The sequence below is a fragment of the Gracilinanus agilis genome, chromosome 6 (assembly GCF_016433145.1).
Source record: "Gracilinanus agilis isolate LMUSP501 chromosome 6, AgileGrace, whole genome shotgun sequence".
NCBI classification, from domain to species: domain Eukaryota; kingdom Metazoa; phylum Chordata; class Mammalia; order Didelphimorphia; family Didelphidae; genus Gracilinanus; species Gracilinanus agilis.
In genome coordinates, this window is record NC_058135.1 from 283,372,234 (window position 1) to 283,393,946 (window position 21,713).

Genomic DNA, 21,713 nt, shown 5'->3' on the forward strand with positions numbered 1-21,713 from the left:
ACTATCTCTTTCCTATAGGATGAGATTAACTCCTTAGCAAAAACAGTTATACAAAGCTGGCTGGCTCAAGACATGCATATAGCAGCATCAGGAGGTTTGTGTGTCCTTATTAATCAATCTTGTTGTTCTTACATAAATAGTAAAATTGTAATAAATATCCATGAACTTCAAAGGATTTATAATAACACTCAGCAAATCACTGTAGAGACTCATGTGATATCTGATGGTGCATGGTAGAACCTCTCATGGCTACAAGGAACTGGTTTTTTTGCTACTATAACCAAATGGGCTTTTCTCCTCTTGGGAATTGTGATACTCTTTAGAATTTATATTAGCTATTTTAGCAAAGTTCTTTTATGGAGATATAGAAGAACAAGGCATAGACAATGAGATCAAAGTAGTCATGTCCAAAACCTGAAAGAAAATTGGTCTCAGATTATGGAACACATGAAAAGGGAATTCAAAAGTCAAATTATAGAGAGAAGAAAAATGGGAAAGAGAAATGAAAGTAAGCAAAAAAAAAATAATAGTTTAAAAAAAAACAGTTAAACAAATAGAAAAAGAGGCACAAAATCCAATAGTGCATTAGAAATGCTACTTTCTCAAGAAGGGAAGAAAAAGAAATTGAAGGAATTTAAAAATGCACTGAAGAAATTAGACTATTACTCTTTTGAAGATGATATGATGGTCTACTTAAAGAATCTCAGAGAATCAACTAAAAGCCTAGTTGAAATAAGTAATAACTTTAGTATATTTGCAGTATACAAAATAAATCTACAGAAATCATCAACATTTCTATATATTACCAATAATGTCCAACAACAAGAGTTAGAAAGATAAATTCTACCTAAAAACACTCTAAACCAGTGATGGGCAAACTTTTTAAAGTGGGAGCCAAAGGAAAGGAAATGCTCATCTGTCAGTCTGTTTCTAAGGCAACTCTTTTGAAGTTTCATTGTATTGTATCCTACTCATTATATTCATCAGATTAGGAAGAATATCACAGGCCAGATAGAACATTTCAGGGAGCCCCATTTGGCCCGCAGGCCATAGTTTGCCCATCATTGCTCTAAACAATATAAAATATTTGGTGATCTGCTTGTCAAATCAAACACAGGAATTATATGAAAGCAATTATAAAATACTTTTCACATAAATGAAGTCCAATCTAAACAATCAGAAAAATATTAATTGCTCATAGGTAGGTTAAACTAATATAATAAAAATGAAAATTCTACTAAAATTAATTGACTTACTCAGTGCTATACCAATTGAATTACCAAATAATCTTTTTCTAGAACAAAAAAAAAATAATAGCAAAATTCATCTGGAAGAAAAAAAGGTCAAAAATATAAAGGGAGCTAATAAAAAAAATGTGAAGAAAGGTGACCTAACACCACTAGATCTCAAACTATAACATAAAGCAGAAATCATCAAAATAATCTGATACTGGCAAAGAAATGAAATGGTAGATCAATGGAATAAATTAGATATACAGGGATAAATTATCTTAGCAACCTTGTATTTGATAAACCCCAAAATCCCAGGTTTGGGAATAAGAGCTCACTGTTGTATAATAAAAAGAGCCAATGATGAATGTTTGATAGAGGGGAGATAGAGTCTATTTTGGTGAGTCTCTCTTCCAGCTCTCCCCTGGGGCCAAATATAGTCTGGGAGAATTTAAGGGTGTGTCATCCCAAAACTTGGTGATCTGGATGGTCGTGCCACCCCACAGGAGTTGGGGGTGAGGCTTCCCTATAAGATGAGATATGTGGTACCCAATCCAATTCTTAGTAAGGATGGGGTCCAAATAAACTTCCCCCGGAACAGTTAAATTCATAGCGGGTAGTCTGGCTTCAAGATGGAGGCAGCCAGACCAAGCTGTGGTTCCCCTCTCCCTTGTTGTCTCTCATGCACACTGAAATGCTATCTGACTGATGAGTGGCTTTTATTATTGACAGTTCAGGGATTGGTGAAAGGGGTGAAGGGCAGAAGGATTTTGGGGTGTCCTCTTCACTATTGCTATGGGATCTGTCACTTGGCTGGGGACCTTTGGAGTTCCCACTCCTAAATTAATTCCCCCCACCCCTTCTCCTTCTGTTTCTATTTCTAGTTTTTTTGTTTATATCCTTTCTGTATTGTAAGTTTTGACTGAAAGGGGTTCTCTCAGTAAGGTTGGGTAATGGGTGAAGGAGAGTAAGAGATCACTCCCAAAATGGAGTCCAAAAACCTTCCTGACTTGATGGTTGAAGTCTTGATGGGTAAGATGCAATATAATGGCCTTGATCATGGAATCAGGGTTTCAATTTCCAAAGAAAGATTCTCAGGAAACCCTCAGGACTGGATCTGAGCTGGGAGGTCCTCCTCCTCTCTCTACCTAGTCCTCCACCCGAAGACCTCTCTTCTCCTTCCTCCTCGGAGAAACTTCCAGAATTCTCTCTTGTCTCAACTGTCACCAACTGTCACCAACTGCCTTCTTCTGGCTCCTTTTGTCCTATCCCCCTTGCACAAATCCCATTCTTAAACTGCTTAACAAAAACTGCTGGGAAAACTGGAAAACAGTATGGCAGAGATTAGGTACAGACCAATATCTCACACCCTATATCAAGCTAACATCAAAATGGATTTATTATTTAGATTTAAATTGTGATACCATAATTAAATTATGGGAATGTAGAATGGTTTGTCTCTCAAAGCATTATAGAAGGGAAGAACTCCTTCATCTAGTTCAGAGGTCGGCAACGTATGGCTCTCGAGCCTTATCTGGCTCTTTTGAGTGCCAGATTTGGCTCTTTCTGCAGAAGCCATAAAGTCAATTTTTTTTTTCAGGCGCTGTTACAAGAGCGGCACTGTGAGCACTGGACGGCTCTCACGAAATTACATTTGAAAAAATGTGGCGTTCATGGCTCTCATGGCCAAAAGGGTTGCCGACCCCTGCTCTAGTTCAAGCTTTTTGTTGCTTTAATCAAAAGCTAGACAAAGGAGAGTTAATCCTGTCTTCAGTCTAGTGAGGTACTGAGTAGGGGTACTTAAGTTAGTGTTAACTCAAGATTGACAATAGAGTAAAAAATTCTCTTTCACAGAACATAACTGCAAATGCAGGCTTTTTTCCAAAGAGGCCCATGGCTGGGGTAGGACAACCAATGAAGAGCAAGGAGGAGAGGAAGCAAAGAAGAGAAGAATGTAGCTGAGATTAAGGTTATTAGCTTTGACTATGAGTATGTCTCTGTGTTTCACAACAACCCAAGGACCAAAGCAGTGAAGAGGAAGAAGCAGAGAGCTCCAGAAGTCAAAATCATTCCCAGAGATTCTTTATAAGCTAGGTAAGTCACTGTCTAAGAGAGACCTCTGTCACTCTCCTTGCTTTGGCACTAATATTCAGGGCATTGCAAACACTGCTCTGCAGCAGCGAATTTTAAAAACAATGAATATCACTATATCTCATATAGAACATTATTAATTAAATAAAACTTTCAATAATGTTTTTAGGCTGATGAATCTCATTCTTCATAAATCTGCCTGCTACCTTACTAGTGGTTTCATAGGGCTATCCTCCCACAGGCAATTGGTAAATAATCGAGGGAAAAGTGTGTCACACAACAATTCCCATACTTTAGTTGGTGACCATTTTACTCTCATCCACAAAAAGCCAATGTCAAGAATAAATAATTTTTCTGAAATAAACATTCATCAAGTCCTGATTTTGAGTCAAGCATTTTTTTGGCACTAAATACAAGACTCAAAGTACTCCAATAAATCAGTGGTCTTGTTGATGTGGAATCTAGAGACCCCAAACTTGTGGCCTGGTGGGATCTGATGAACCCAAAGTTTTAGGACTAGCTTATCAGTTGGGGATCCCAAAACTTGGGCTTGTTCCCTGTTCCCTGGAGATTCCACCCTGAAGGGAATCTCAGCCTAGCAGTTTCAGACTGAATAATGGACCCTAAGGTAAATGCTAAATATCCTTTTGTCTTGGGTACTCTTCCCCATTGTATCAGGCCCTTTCCCAGGAAGAGGAACCTGGGCAGGGACCATCCTTTAGTATCCATTGTAGGTAGCCCCATCCATTACACCCTAGCCACTGGCTATGATTGCTTTCCCAAGCTTGATTATATCTAGTCAGCATGGTAATGTCAATCATCTTTCCCTGCCCTTGGATCTTCCCAAAGAGTATATAGGTTCCCCAATTTCTTTTGTTCCTTGAAATCATCATCTAGCGCAGTGACACTCCTGGGAGCCAGGGCCCAGAGAACCCAGAGTTCAATTCTCAAACTCTGGGTAGGCATGGGAGTGTGCCATTCTGAGTAGAGACCTACCTCATGCCTGTGACCCCTGTTCTTAATTAAAGAGTGGCTTTTCTAACTATTTGATAGTTCTGTGTTTTTTTTCAAAGTCAACAGTCTGACTGTGGGTTTTTCCTCCATAGACTATGATCAAAACCTGGATCTGCCCACTCTGGGAGACTCTTATTTTTGTCTTCTCATTAATTTCCCAATGTAAGAACATCTCTGGTCTTCCACATAGCCTCCAGTTTTCAAAAAAAAATCGCATGGTTCCCATGGAGCATATTAATATTTCATCACTTATTGCTACTCTTACCATATGACCCATTCTTCTTACATTTTACTCATGCAGTTATGGAATGATGACCTTTACCCTTATTTTCCCCTAAAAGGCTATCATTCTTGGTGCAACTGGATAGCTCAGTGGACTGAGAACCAGGCCTACCCATGGGAGGTCCTGGGTTCAAATCTGGCCTCAGACACTTCCCAGCTGTGTGACCTTGGGCAAGTCACTTGACCCCATTGCCTAGCCCTTACCACTCTTTTGCCTTGGAGCCAATACTATTGGTTCCAAGACAGAAGGTAAGGTTTTAAAAAAATAAATAAATGAAATAAAAGGCTATCATTCTAACCCAATTCCATCAGGAAATATCTATCAAAACAGATTTCTTTTTAATAATCTTGCCCTTTTGATTAATGAGTTCAAGTTTATTTTGTTTTGCAGATAAGTTATATCAACTCATTTTGTGACCCTCCCTGAATTAGCTTCTTGGGACCAATTTCATTCCAAGTCCAGGATTTAGCTACTAGCAAATTGGAAAACAGTCTACCATTTTATCCACAGAGTCTATCTCTGTACTTTGCATGAAATAGTTGATTAATGAATACTGGTTGATTTCTTGCTCTAAAGAGTAAGATTTGGAGAGGACAAAATGACTTGACCTCCAACTAAAGTAGATGTTGGCAAAATATTAGTATGTAGCTTCAAATTGGGGCAATAGAATCATCAAAAGAAGTATCACCTATGCCTAGTGTCATCAAATGGTTCCCTGTTATCATTCTTTACTAATTGTCCAAGCCCCTTACTATCTCTGGGCTGAGAGCTCCCAAAGCTGCTTTTCCTGTTGAAGCTACTCTTCCTTTCAATGCATGGCATAAAACCTTGTGTCACAAACTTCTGCCAACCTATAGATTTTGAGGGTGATAAAAATGCCTGAGCTTGAACTTTTATTGCTTCTACTACTACGCTATCACATGGGAAGTGTAATTTTTAAATTGTTTGAAGGTGAATGTTGAGAAAATTCAACTGGTTTGCCTCTAATCTGCCATCTTGGCTCCTACTTCTTCATTTTTAAAGAATACCAACACTTTTGAACATCTACTCTTTTCCCAAGTTACAAACTTCACACACACACACACACACACACACACACACACACACACACACACACACACACACATAGTGTTCTTCTTGGTCCTCAGGATTATCTTGATTCCTTGTTCTTAATTCTCTGTGTCACAAGTTAGGAAAAATTGTATGTGTTTAACTCAGAAACTGAGGGACTTAAATTTGTCCCAGACTTATGGGTCTTAAAAATGCTCTATCCTAGACAACGGGACCTGGAATAAGAGAATTCAAGAGTACAATAAGAAAATATGGTATGTCCTCCACTTACCCAGGAAATGGGAAAATCTTTCATCTTAGACTCATCCCCTGCTGAGGAATTGCAAAGGGCTTAAATCTAAAATATAGAGTCTAAGTCTGAAGCTGCCAAAAGGGTTGTAGGCATATGGCATATTTGTGATTGCACTGTGAGATTGGTTTCAGGTCAGTTGTTTTTTCAATGATAAATATGGCATTTTTTCTATTTTTCACTTTTATTTGTGGAGTCATTAGCTCGAACTTGTTTAAATCTTATTTTTAAATAATAATATTCTTCAGTGATCTTATATACCTTTCTATCATTTCACCAATTCTAATTTTTAAGTTCCTTTCTACAGTGAATTTTTATATATACTTTTCCATTTGATTATAATAGAAGCATCTTTTTTATCACTTCTCATGTAACATCAGTTTTATGTTACTTGTCATTTCAATGGGTATTGGAAGAAATGTAAAATAATAGAGAATTTGGAATTTGAGATTTTAAAACTAATAAAATAAGCAGTCTGAAATTGGATTGCAAGATATATACAGAAAAATATGTCTAAATGAAGGAAAAAACTGAATAAGTTGTGATACATGATTTTTTTTCTCATTTTTATTCTGTCTTACAGCAATCAACTACTGATATATTCAAAGTATCATTCATGAAATAACAGGAAGAGAACAATTAGGCTTTGGCAAAAGATTGTTCACAAAAGATTATGATTTTACAATAAAATAATTAATAGAAAGGAATCAAAGGCACAATAACTTGCTGTACATGTTTATACATGAAAAATCATCCTACTAAATTGGGCCTTAATAATTCTTTGACAAATCATCTTTCCCATATGTATGATTAATCAAATAATAGCTAATAAATGTAATGACTGATATAACCCAGATAAACATATTGGGGAAAGATTAGACTTCCAACTTTGCAAATCTCTTTGAATGAGAATCCTGGATAGGCTTATGCAGAATTAGAAATATGATACAAACTAAACCAAGAATTAGAAATCAGGTCCTCATATTTTAAATTCATTAATTATTCCATAATTATATTTAATTATTATCTCTATTTTAAGTGTCTGCTCCATTTAATGTATTTCTATATAACTAGTTTTAATTCTTCCACTATTAAAAAAATCAGGCAGCATGACTTCATTCAAAATGTTATTTGATTCAAATAAAAAAGAAAGGAATAACAACAGAAAATAAAAGGTATATAAGCTAGGCTATTTGAAATATTTGATTAAGACTATAGGAAGTCAAGAACTATATCTCTATGACTGATGAGGAAGAGATTGAGGACACCTTGCTCTTTAGAGACTAGCTTTGTTTTTCAATATCTCTAGAGTATTTCTGTCTGACCTCAGAAGGATCACATAGCATTTGGGAGCAAAGATACAAGTGAGAATCCCAGCACTGGAGATTAATATGGATAAAACCTCCATGGCCACCATGGCCTTCCCCTTAGTGCTCTGATATGTAGGCAGGAAGGAAATCCAGACACTGCAGAAAACTAACATGGCGAAAGTCAAATACTTGGCTTCATTGAAAGTGTCTGGCAGATTCCTTGCCAGAAATGCCATGATAAAGCTAACCAAGGCGAGGAAGCCCATGTAGCCTAGAACACAATAGAAGAAAAAAAGGGATCCCTCATTACACTGAATGACAATGAAGGAAGCCTCAGAGTGTAGATCCATCTCAAAGAATGGGGCATGTGTTCCAAGCCAGATGCCACAGAGACATATCTGGATAAGAGTACAGATACAAATGAGAAAATAAGATGTTGTGGAGCCCAGCCACTTCCTGAGCCCACTCCCTGGCTTGGTGGCCTTAAAGGCCAGAACCACAGTTAGAGTTTTGGCCAAGATGGAGGCAATGGCCAAAGTGAACACTACTGCAAAAGAGATTTGTCTCAGGAGGCAGGTGGCTTGAGTAGGAAGACCAATGAAGAGCAAGGGGCAGAGGAAACAAAGGGTAAGGGAAATGAGAATAGTGTAGCTGAGACTGCGGTTGTTGGCTTTGACTATGGGGGTGTCTCTGTGCTTCACAAAAACTCCAAGAACTAGAGAAGTGAGTAGGAAGAAGCAGAGAGTTGCAGAAGCCAGAGTCATTCCCAGAGGTTCTTCATAAGCCAGGTAAGTTATTGTCTTGGGGAGGCATCTATCTCTCTCCTTGCTTGGGTACTGATCTTCAGGGCATTGCAGACACTGTTGTGCATCTGTGAATAAAACAAAAATTAGTCTCTCACTATAAGTCTTACATAATTTTGTTTCTCCAGTAAATCACAAGTTTAGTCATTCTACATAAAGCTCCATCTTTTTTTTTCTACTACTCCTCAGACAGGACAAGAATTTTAGAGGCTCAGTAAGATAAACCCATTTTTCAGTGTCTTCATGTCTTTACATATGGATAAAATAATGTGTTAAATTATTGCTTTACTATCATGTGCTTAGTAAACAAAAATTAGACTGTCTCTAATCCATTTAAAAATCAAACCTTCTACAGAAAGGACTGAATTGTTAGGTAACCAATTTAAATATAATCATCTATGTTCAAAATAAAAATGAGACAAAGAAATATTTTATTGTAATTTTTCATACATAAAGGCCATATTTCATTGAATAAATGAGATAGTAAATGTTTTTATTTCTTTATGATTATTTTAAGTTTCATATAAGTTATATCTTATATAACTTAAAATCTTCTGAGTTACTTGGGGTACATGATTATGGTAATGTAAATCAAATATTCTTCAATTAAAGTGACTACCGGTAGTTTTCAAAAAGATCTTGATTTTTTCATCAGAACCTATATTTTGCAGCTATGACAATGACTACCTAGATTCAACAGTTTAGTAAATGTAGATTTCAACCCTGCCTTCTTTATGGTTTCCATGCATCAGGGTGATATTTTTATTGTATACACATTAATTACCACAGCATCCATGACTATTCCCCTTACTAGGTATATGCCTTGACTATGTACATAAATATTTAAGTCTTTCTTTCACTTTTGGTTAAACTATTAATAACTGGTATAATCATGAACTTTGCTGTTTAATCTTAGTGATTAGGCTAGAAAGTGAAATTTAAAGACATAAGTAAAAGTTTATTGAAAAAAATTTGATGAAATAGCATTTAATCAAAATGTGGTGCCATAGAAATAATTCATACTAGCAGCAATGAAATGATCCAGAACAATTCTGAGGGACTTATGAGAAAGGGTGCTATCCACATTCAGAAGAACTGTGGGAGTAGAAGCACAGAAGAAATACAAATGCTTGAACTCATGGGTTGATAGGGATATTATTGGAGATGTAGACGCTAAAGGATCACCCTAGTGTAACTATCAATAATAATGAAATAGGTCTTGATGAATGATATATGTAAAATCCAGCAGATTTGTGAATCAGCTACAGGGAGGGGAGGGTTTGGGAGAGAGGGAAATAACATGAATCATGTAACCATGGAAAAATATTCTAAATTGAAAAAAAACTTTTTTAAGAAATAATTCATTTCTCAATAAAATGGATATTTTAAATTCAATCATTTTTTAAAAATATTAGGACATAAAACATCTTTCTTACCATCTAAGCTGGGATAAGAATATGTAATAAATAAAAGTTAATTTTGGAGGCTTTATACTAAATTTATTAGTATTTATTTATTTATTAGTATATAATATTTATTTATTAGTAAAGAGAAAGAAATAGAGAAAGAAGGAGATATCACTAACCTAACTCCCCAAAGTCGGTAGCCATGTTACTTCCACTTCATCAGATCCTGAATTCCCAATGGGCCCTGATCCATTTCACAAGTTGAGGCAAAGGGGTCCAGCTACCCACAGGATTGTGCCAGACAAAATACGGCCAGTCAAGGATCTGTCTTGATTTCAGGAAGTTATGGAAGCCCAAGAGACTATCCCTCTGCAACCTACCTTAATGTACATGTACCAACTATGAGTTATACTTTTAAGTTATTATCATACAAATATATTAGAAAAATGAATCAGAAGTAAGTAGAAAAAAGGGTGACCAGTCACCCTACATAATTTATATTTGGAGTACACCAACTCAGTATCCCAATTTCATTCAAGTGTTACCTCCACAATATTTATAACATCCTCTTCCTTACACCCATTGGGAAATGGAGGCAGCCATAGATTTTCAGCCTATTGGGCTATGTCATTTGAAATTAATGTAAAGCCCTGGAAGACTATGTCTCCCAGGACTCTCTCTGCCACAACTTCCCCTGACAACTTCAACTTCCTTTGTGGGAGGTGTCAGGGAAAGTATAAAAGGGAAAGTTTGGCGCCTTTTGTCTCTCTTGACCCTGGAAGCTCCACTCACTCTATGCTACCCTGAGACCCTGATCTCTCTCTTAGTGCCTTTTTTCCCTTTCTGCCTACCTCCTAGTTTTTCCTAGCCCTTCCCTTTCCTAATCTAAATAAATCCTAGCTATTCTAAACCCTAAAGTTGCTCTCAGATCATTTATTAGAGCCCCTGAAGAGCTCAGATCAATTTCCCCCTGCTGGGGCTGGGGACCACAACCTTCTTTTCCCTTCCTCTACCTTCCTCTCTCCTTTCTTCCATTCCATCCTACCATCTTACCTTCCTCCCTTCATTTCCCCCTCACAGGGCTCTGGTTATTTTATTCAACCATGGTAATCAGAAAAGAAAAAATATAAGAAAAGTAAATATCCTAAAACATAGTACTCAATCTCATATACTCTATTCTGGTTATAAACTGGAATAAGCAAAGTAAAGGAAAAGGAAAATAGGTTGTGGTGAACCACACAGTTTATATATTACTTATAAATATTTAGTAATTCTGAATGTAGAAGACTTATCAGGGGAGTCATAAATTGTTGTTTTTCCTATTATGCATCATTACTTTTAACTACATCATATTGTGCATATGTTGTTATTATATTCCTAAAATCTTTTATATTATAAAGGTGGAGCTAAGATGGCCACAGAGTAGCAGAAATTGCTGGACTCTCCTCACAACCAATCACCACAAAGAGTCTCAGAAAGACAAAAATAAAAATCGGATGAGTGAAGGGCCTCTGTCATAGAGCACAGCCTCAAAGATAGGTAGGGTTTGTATATTTCCACACTATAAGGGGGTAAAATTGCACCTATCAAAGCTCAAGCTGATCACCACTCCACTATACACATACCAGGCCAGAGTCAGAATCAGGGCCAGGACAATCTCTAAATTTTCAAAGGCTGGCTGAGAACACAACAGACTTACCCTGGAGGGAAGTGCAAGGCATTGGCAGCAAGACTTGGGACCCGAGACTGAAGAACACAGAATTTAGGCATGGAGATAGGGCAGAAGTGGCTTGCCTACAACATATGCCACAGAGACTTGAAAAATAGCCTCTGAGCAAAATGCTTTATAATTCGCTACACAAAGAACAGCCTGTCCCCCTCACTCAGACTTCTAGCTGGGATGGGAAGATAATACAGAGACAAAAAATAAGACATAAAAGTCCACCAATATGCAGGAACCACAATCCACAAGTATCAAAAGAAATAAGCTGCAGCAGCAAAAGCCTTTGATCTTGGATAATTTCTATAGGAAAAAAAGAGCAAAATATAGAAGCAATAGTAGAGAGTTGCAAACAAGCAAATATATCCAAACTTTCCCCAAAAAATGGACATCGGTAACAAGCTCTCAAGGAACTCAAAAAGTTCAAGAACCAAATAAGAAAGATAGGAAAAAATGGGAAGAAAAATGGGGAAAAGAAATGAAAATAATTCAAAAAGTATTTCAAAAAGAATACAATTTAAAAAACAAAATTTATCACTTGGAAAAAGAGGCACAGAAATCAAATTAAGTAATAAGCAAATTGGAGACCAGAAGTGACTTGTGGGAAGCCATGAAAACTGGGAATGAACAAACTGAAAAGGAAAATCAAAAGATCATAGCTGAAAATCAGTCTTTAAAAACTAGAATTGTGTAAGTAGAAGCTAATGACCTCACAAGAGAACAAGAATTAATAAAACAAAATCAAAAGAATGAAAAAATAAAAGGAAACATGGAATATTTCATTGAAGAGAAAACTAACCTGGAAAACAGATCCAAGAGAGACAATTTGAGAATTATTGGTCTACTAGAATGCCTAGAACAAAAATGAAAGCCTTGACATCATATTATAAGAAATTATCCAAGAAAACTGCCCTGATATTCTTAAACAAGAGGGCAAAAGAAACACAAAATTATCCATAGATCACCCCCTACATTAAGTCCCCAAAAGAAAAGCCTCAGGAATGTTATAGCCAAATTCAAGAGTTTCTAGGCCAAAGAAAAAAATATTATAAGCTTCCAGAAAGAAACAATTCAGATATCAAGGATCCCCAGTCAGTATTACACAGAATCAGGCAGCCTACACACTAAATGACAACAAGGCTTGGAATTTGGTATTCAGGAAGGCAAGAGAATTGGGTCTACAACAAAGAATCACCTACCCATCAAAACTGAGTATATGCTTTCATGGGAAACTATGGGCATTTAGCAAAATAGATTTCCAAGCATTCCTAAAGAAAAGACAAAAAGTAAATAGAAATTTTGATGTCCAAATACAAAATTCAAGAGAAACATAAAAAGGTAAACATTAAAGAGAGAAAAAAAATTAAGGGCTTCAGAAAGGTCAAATTGTTTATAATCTATATGAAAAATGATATTTATAACTTTCAAAAATTGTTTTCACTATTATAATAGGTAGAAGAATTATTCATAGGCAAAGGCTGGAGTACTAAGTTATTTAAGATGATATGTAAAAAATGTGGGGAATAGAAGATGGCACCTAGAGAAACTTGAAGGAAGAAGAAAAATACAATAAATTATATCACATGAAGAGACTCATGAGGGTGGGAGGAAAAACACTATTATAAGAAGGAGAGGAAAAGAATGGAAATAGGTAATACTTAAACTACTTAATCTCAGTGGAATCAATTCTAAGAGGGAAGAACAGCCAGATCTATTGGGATATAGAATTCTATTTTACCCCACAGGAAAGTTGAGAGGGAAAAACCAAGGGGAAGGGCTTGGAGTGGGGCAGGAAATATTAAAAGGTAGGGAAAGATGGGGGTGGCCTTTACCAGACCTTAAAGAAAAATAAGAGGGGAATGAGAAGGGATGAGGTTGAAAGGAAAGTAAAATAAGGTAGGTAATAGGGGGACTTATTAAAAGCAAAAAACTAGTGTAGAAGGAAACAGTGAAAGAAGAAAGGGCAGGAATAAAAGAAGAAATCAAAATGATGGGATATACACAGGTGGTAATCATAACTTTGAATGTGAAAAGGGGTGAACTCACCCATAAAATGGAAGCAGAGAGCAGAGTGGATTAGAAACCAAAATCCTACCATATGTTGTCTACAAGAAATATACAAGAGGCAGGTAGACACACACAGGGTAAAGGTAAGAGACTGGATCATAACTTATTGGGCATCAACTGAGAAAAAGAAGGCATGAGTCTTGATTATGATATCTGACAAAATAGATCTGATTAAAAGAGATAGGGAAGGTAATAACATCCTGAAAAAAGCAGTATAGACAGTGAGGAAATAACAGTACTCAATATGTATACACCAATGGTATAGCATCCAGATTTTTAAAGGAGAAATGACTGGACCTTAAGGAGGAAATAGATAGTAAAACTATACTAGTGAGAGGGGCAGCTGGGTAGCTTAGTGGATTGAGAGCCAGGCCTAGAGACAGGAGGTCCTAGGTTCAAATCCGACCTCAGACACTTCCCAGCTGTGTGACCCTGGGCAAGTCACTTGACCCCCATTGCCTACCCTTACCACTCTTCCACCTATAAGTCAATACACAGAAGCTAAGGGTTTAAAATAAAATAAAAAAAGTAAAAAAAAAAAACTATACTAGTGAGAAACCTGAAACTTCCTCTATCAGATCTAGATTATGCAAACCAAAAAATAAATAAGAAAGAGGTAAGAGATGTGAATGAAATCTCAGAAAATTAGAGTTAATAGATACAGGGGAAAAAATAAATAGGGACAAAAATGAATACACCTTCTTTTCAGTAGCACATGGTACATTCACAAAGAATAACCATGTACTAGAGCATAAAAACATTGAAAACAAACACAAAAAGCAGAAATAATAAATGCAACTTTTTTCAGATCATAATGCAAAAAAATATGATTAGTAAGGGTACATGGAGAGGCAAATCAAAAATTAATTAGAAATTAAATAATATGATTCTCCAAAATTGGTTGGTTAAAAAATAAATCATAGAAACAATTAATAATTTCATGACAATGAGGAAACAGCATATGAAAATCTATGGGATGGAGCCAAATCAGTACTCAGGGTAAAATTTATATACCTGAGTGTCTATACAAAGAAATCAGAGAGGGAAGAGGTAAATGAATTGGGCATGCAAATTGAAAAACAAGAAAGAAAAAAATGAAAAGCTCCAGATAAAAACTAAATTGGAAATCCTAAAAATCAAATGAGAAATGAATAAAATTGAAAATAAAAGAACTATTGAATTAATAAATACGACTAAGACTTGGTACTTTGAAAAAAAACTTAAAATAGATAAAGTACTAGTTAATCTAATTTTAAAAAAGGAAAGAAGAAAATCAAATTAACAGTACCAAAAAATGAAAAGGGCAACCTCACCTCTAATTAAGAGAAAATTAAGGAAATTATTAAGAACTATTTTTCCCAGTTATATGACAATAAGTATGACAATCTAAGTAAAATGGATGAATATTTACCAAAATACAAATTACCTAGATTAACAAAAGAGGAAATAGAATACTTAAACAAGAATATCAAGGGAATTTTTTTTTAAAGCGATGGATGGGGACCTAGCATTACCAGATTTTGAACTGTACTATAAAGCAGTGGTCATCAAAATAACATGGTACTGTCTAAGAGATAGAAGGGAGGATCAATGGAACAGACTTGGACTAAATGTCCTTGGCAAGATAGTATATGATAAACCCAAAGATTCTAGCTTTTGGGACAAGAACCCACTGTTTGACAAAAACTGCTGGGAAAATTAGAAAATGGTATTGGAGAGATTTGGTTTAAATCAACATTTCACACCCTCCAACAAGATAAATTCAAAATTGGGTAAACAATTTAAATATAAAGAAGGAAACTATAAGTAAATTAGGTGAACATAGAGTAATGTATCTGTCAGATCTATGGGAAAGGAAAGAATCTAAGATCAAGCAAGAGATAGAGAATATTACAAAATGTAGCATGAATAATTTTTATTACATTAAATTAAAAAGGGTTTGTACAAATAAAATCAATGCAACCAAAATTAGAAGAGAAGCAACAAATTGGGGAAAAAATCTTTATAACAAAAAACCTCTGACAAAGGCATAATTTCTCAAATATGTAAGGAATTAAACCAATTTTACAAAAATCAAGACATTCCCCAATTTATAAATGGGCATGGGACATGAATAGGCAATTTTCAGATAAAGAAATCAAAACTATCAATAAGCACATGAATAAGTATTCTAAATCTCTCATAATTAGAGAAATGCAAATCAAAACAACTCTGAGTTACCACTTCATACCTAGCAGATTGGCTAACATGAGAGCAAAGAAAAATAAAAATGTTGGAGGGGATGTGGCAAAATAGAGACATTAATGCATTGCTGATGGAGTTGTGAATTGATCCAACCATTCTGGATAGCAATTTGGAATTATTCCCAAAGAGCTTCAAAAGACTGCCTGCCCTTTGATCCAGCCATACCACTGCTGTGTTTATACTCCAAAGAGATAATAAGGAAAAAGACTTGTACAAAAATATTTATAGTTGCACTTTGTGGTGGCAAAAAATTGGAAAATAAAGGGATGCCCTTCTATTGGGGAATGACCAAACAAATTGTGGTGTCTGTTGGTGATGGAATATTATTGTGCTAAAAGGAATGATGAATCAGAAGAATTCCATGTGAATTGGAATGACCTCCAGGAACTGATGTAGCATGAAAGGAGCAGAACCAGAACATTGTACACAGAGACTGATATACACTGTGGCACAATCAAATGTAATGGACTTCTCTACTAGCAGCAATGCAATGACCTAGGGTAATTCTGAGGGACTTATGAGAAAGAATGCTATCTACATCCAGAAAAAGAACTGTGGGAGTAGAAACACAGAATAAAAACATTTGCTTGATCACATGGTTCAATGGAGGAATGATCACTCTGTTGCAAATACTTATAATTTAGAAATAGGTCTTGATTAATGATATATGTAAAACTCAGTTGCATTGCTCATCCTTCTCCGGATGCATTTAGATAATTCATTTTTTAAAACAATGTAATAATTGAAATAGATATTTGAAAAGCAAATATTTAATGCAATGTTTTTAAATAAAAAATAATAAGTTTTCTGTGAGTTCTTATATGAAAACTTTGAAGCATAATTTATAAGTTTTAAAATGTATCACATGGCTTAAAGATTTAACTTTGATACATTAATATGAATCAATTATTATATATGTAACCCCAGAATGAGGTTGTTTTTAATTTTTAAGTAAAAGATAAATGAAATATAACAAGAAAACACGAGAATTTAATATTCAAGCCCTTAGCTATTGTGAATGAATTGCTTTTAGAAGCAATAATTCTTGAGACTATTAATATTATTTTAAATTTTGATTACACTGATGGTTATCTAAATTGTCAGGAAGCTTATAGTAGACAAAGGTATGTACTAAAACTTAAGAAATGCCACAAGTTTGTCTCTGGAAAAAGATGAGGACTTTGGCATGACCTAAGCTAGGATTCTCAACTCAGTTTCTCCATTGTTCTATTTCCTTGCTGAACAGGAAATTACCCCACCTGCTTAATTTTGAGTCTGGCTTTAGATAACCTGAAACTACATGAGTTGCTGTCAGAGTTGACTCATGCCTAGAATCAGAGCTAAGGGAGTTTTTCTCCTATTATGGTATATATAAGTCAGTCAGTGCCTTTAACATTGTTATAACTATATCCTTCTTCCTTTCATAGCAAATTTCTATAATCAGGGCAAGTCAGCAGTAGAAGCTTCGTAAGTACAATATTAAATCTATTAAATAATTGATTTGATTGATTGATTGATACTGGAACAACTCTGAGTTCCTATAATAAAATGCAAGAATGAAACATTTTATAGTTGTAATCAATGTTTGTCATCAAATTATATGTGAATTATAGCCTCCTAATGGGACAATTAGACAAATAAAAAAGACAAAGATGGATGGGATGAAAAAATTTTCTAACAAATGGAATAGCAAAATTTGAGAAAGCAACAGGTTTAGGGTATTTTATTTAAGAACTACATAGATATGCATATAATTGAATTTTTAAGATTTTTTATCTGACACAGTATTTATATACAGATAAAAATAGCAATAGATATATAAAAATTGAAATTCTCTGCTACTTTAGATTTGGAGAAACAAATTTGAGACAGTACTGAATTATATTGTCTAGTTATTGCCATATTTTGTCAGAATTTTCTAGGATTCTCAACAAATGACTTAGAAACAGAAAAACTGAGACCCTTTCACAGCTGCTCTGAAAACGTGGCCTATTCCAGAATGTCCAAGAGAGGACATTTCTAAGGATCAGCTGATAATCAGAACCATTTCTGTTGATAAAATGGATATTGGAATTGGGTGACTAGTATAGAAAGAGATTTAATTTTTCAAATATTGGTGATCATAATTATATTGCTTTAACCTTGAGTTTCATGGTTTTTGTTTGCTGAGTTTTGTTGCTTGCCTTGGTGATGTAAATCTCTGTCTTCAAAATTAGTTCTTTATGAGATCTCCAGTTCATTTGATCTATAGGTTGACATATATTTTGATTATGAAAATATGAAAAACACATAGCTTTGTCTTACAGAAATTTATTCCTTGAGGAAATGTCTTTGCACCTCCCACATAAGTCAAAAGATGAAATTTAAGGAATTAGAATTGCAAGTGGTAGTGAGAATTGATTTAAAATCACTGATTTCAGGGCAGCTAGATGTCTCAGTGGTTTGAGAGTCAGGTCCAGAGACAGGTGTCCTGGGTTCTAGTCTGGACTCAAGACACCTCCTAGCTGTATGACCTTGGGCAAGTCATTTAATCCCCATTGCCTAGCCCTTACCCCTCTTCTGTCTTAGAACTCATACATAGTATTGATTTCAAGATGGAAGGTAAGGGTTTAAAAAATTTTTTAAACACCGGCTCAGTCTTTTGACTCAATTCTGGATTTAATTTAGTTTACATTCTATTCAAATATGGATATAACTCAGTTTGTGTGTTGTGAGAAAATTTCATCAATTAAGCAAATTGTGTAAAATCCTTAATCCATTGTTTGAACCTAGCATTATGTGGCAGAGAAGCTAAACTGTCTCTTCCCACAACTTAGAGATTCTTAATTAAGAACCTTGGTTATGCTGACCAAAAACCCAGTCAGATCCAAAGACTGATGACAGGAGTTTACTCATAATTATATATCTAAAGCAAACTATATGTTTTTTCTGAAAAGTGGCCCCAGAAAAAAAAGTAATTTCTTCTTGGGTAAGAGTTTTGGGCTGAACAAATTTTGGTATATGCTGGCGATGGAATACTACTGTGCTCAAAGGAATAATAAACTGGAGGAATTCCATGTGAACTGGAATAATCTCTAGGAATTGATGCAGAATGAAAGGAGCAGAGCCAGAAGAGCATTGTAAACAGAGACTGATACACTGTGGTAAAATCTAATGTAATGGACTTCTGCACTAGCAGCAATGCAATGACCCAGGACAATTCTGAGGGATTTATGGAAAAGACGCTACCCACATTCAGAGGAAGAACTGCAGGAGTGGAAACACAGAAGAAAAACAATTGCTTGAACACATGGGTTGATGCCGACATGATTGGGGTTGTAGACTTGAAATGAACACCCTAGTACAACTATCAATAATATGGAAATAGGTCTTGATAGATGACACATGTTAAAACAATGGAAATGCACATCAACTATGGGGGTGGGGGCCAAAAGGGTGTGAAGTGGAAAGTAAGAACTTGAATCATGCAACCATGGAAAATTTTTCTAAAAAAATAAAATTAAAAAAAAGAGTTTTGCCTTTTATTGTGTTTTCTTGAATTGTCTGATATTGAGGTATTCTCAAAGAAGACACAATTCATGCACAGTGAACACAAAGTAATTGAATAAATACAGTATTTTTAGCCCGGGAATTTTTTTACATTAAGGAAAAATTTTCTCAAGTTAAGATTCAAAATAAAAAAGAAAGAAATTCAATGTCTCTAATTTGGGAGAACCATTTGTCTTGAGGCACCCACCTGTCTGATTGGAAATTTCCCTGTCAATGCACAGAATACAGTCAAAACAGCATATGGGCTGGTTTTCACGAAGTATCTTCTTAAAACCAGGGCCACAGCTCACACTGCATGTGGAATTTGGAGTCTGAGTTTCCATCAAGGGAAGAGAGAAAATATCACTGTAAGAATGACTGATGAAAGATGCACTGAAGCAATGATGATTTCAGAGCTCTCCCTAGAAGACAATTAGAATAAGGTATTTCCTGTGATTGAAAAGCAAGAATGATATATATTTCAGTGAAAATTGTCTTCTTCTTTTTTTCTCCTTCACTGTAAATCAACTTTTCCTCAAGTCATGATCATCTACAGATGTTCCACAAAGCACAATAAAGTGCCTGATTTTTTAAACTCATATGTTGCTGCCACATTTTCCATTGAGTACATCATACTAGTACACCTCCAAAGTGCATTTCATTTTATACAAGTACTTCTGAAGTAATTCAGTGACCAGTTGAGGGAAACTATTTTTTCCCCATGAAATAGATCCTATTCTTTATTTTATAGTAAAATATCCTGAATGTTTCAATGAGTCACAACTTTAGAGAGGTTGCAATATAATGAAATAATGGAACCATACAGTGCAATTTAATCATAGAATCAGATGATTTTATTAATTTACGTTGTTTCTGAGGCTGGCATTTAGAGTTACTTCTGGAGATTAATAGAGGGTAGGATTTTTTGAACCACACAGAAGAAAAACTGAATATAAATGTGTATATGTATGTCTGTTGGTGTGTATGTATGTATGTTTTACATTTGAAAAGGACAGAACCATAACATTTAAATTTGGGGATGAGTCAATTTCTCATTTGTGTCCATTTCTTCTTAACTATCCTTGGAATTTTCTTGGTAAAGATATTTTGGAAGAATTTGCTATTTTCTACTCCAGTCGACTTTAATATATAAAAAAATTGAGGCAAATGGGTTAAGGATCTTGCCCGGGGTAATTGCGGTAGTGAATGACTAAATATAAATTTGAACTGAGGAAAGGAGTCTTCTTGACTCTAGGCACTCTGTCCATTGTGGCAACATATCTAAATTAAGAATCTCTAAAAGTGAGTTGCATGCTGGGAGCTAAGATGGCAAAGTAAAGGATAATGCACTCCTCTAATCCCTACACACACACACACACACACACACACACACACACACACACACACACACGCAGAATTAATTGCCTGAAAACAAAATAAAGTCAAAGAAAGATGTCTCATTGGAGTAAGAAGACAGAGTAGCCTAAGCAGCACAATATCTGTGGAAACTGGCTGAACTGAAACAAGTTCAATATGCTTTGACTCTGCCAGAGGCCACAAAGTTATATCCAGGGAGCAAACCCAATCCAAGCCATTTAACACAGGTATATCATGCAGAGAGGTCAAGGAATGGAACCAAGCCAACCTAGATCATCTGAAAAGGGTAGTGAAGTAAGAGAGAACAAGAAACCTACAAAAGCTCACTTAGCATCAGTGCCTGAAGCAGAAAAGGAGCAGAGTACAGGACCGGCAAACTGCAGAAATCTATTCATCCCTACATAGCAACAGAGTACATAGCAACAGAGTACATAGTAACAGAGTACATCCCTACATAGCAGCAGACCCCAAAGCAATGAAGTGACAGAGTGGGAAATCAGGCTAGCTTAAACCACTCAACAGGGGCATTGAAGACAGAGGCAGGAATGAACACACTTCCACATGACAGCAGAGTGTCTTGAGCAGTCAGTCCCAGAGCAGGTGGTTTGTCCAGCCAAAGTCACTTGGCAAGAACAGGAAGTAGCAAAGTAGGGATCAACACAGCCCATAAGACAACAGGGGAACTGATAACACTGGGTTTTGAATCTGGTTGGACAAAAACAGCAACAAGCCTCCCTTTGGCAAGCTAGCAGAGCAATACTCTCATTGGACTCAATGTGGAAAACAAAGGCACTCTAGCCTACACTAAGTATTAGAGAATAGTACTCTGCAAATTATAGCAGTGCTCCCTCTACCTCATGAACTGAGAAGACCCTCAGTAAATAGATAAGGAAACTGGGCAAAAATGAGCAAAAAAAAAAAAAAAAAAAAAAAACCCTTTACCTTCCTTCTCTTAGTGGCAAGGAAGATAAAAATATAAACTCAAAAGAGAAAAATAACTTTAAAAAGAGAACATGTGAAGCTTCAGAGGAAAGTGTGGAAGAATGCTTTGTCCCAAAAGAATGCCTGAAAGAACTTGGCAAGTCAAAAGACTAAATAATAAGACAATTGACAGAAAAACTCTATAGATGGGGGGAAAGTCTGCTGAAGAAATCAACTCCCTAAAAACTAAAATAAAAAAAAGAAAATGGAGACAAAATAATATATTGAAAAAAGAAGGCCCTAAGGAATAGAAAGGACAAAATGAAAAAGCAAGCCAAAAAATATTGAGGGAAAAAAAAA

The 21,713-nt window shown here is 35.5% G+C and overlaps 1 protein-coding gene across 1 annotated transcript in view; it reads right to left on the reverse strand.

Annotated features, from left to right (window-relative positions):
- Window positions 1-7,253: 7,253 nt before the first annotated feature.
- Window positions 7,254-21,713, reverse strand: part of LOC123251790 (vomeronasal type-2 receptor 26-like) — a 61,314-nt gene continuing 46,854 nt past the window's right edge. Inside the window, exons 5-6 of the mRNA XM_044681106.1 lie at window positions 19,264-19,387; window positions 7,254-8,158 (exon numbers count right to left, since the gene is read on the reverse strand). Of these exons, the coding sequence (XP_044537041.1) occupies window positions 7,254-8,158; window positions 19,264-19,387 (1,029 nt within the window). The remainder of the gene's footprint in view (window positions 8,159-19,263; window positions 19,388-21,713) is intronic.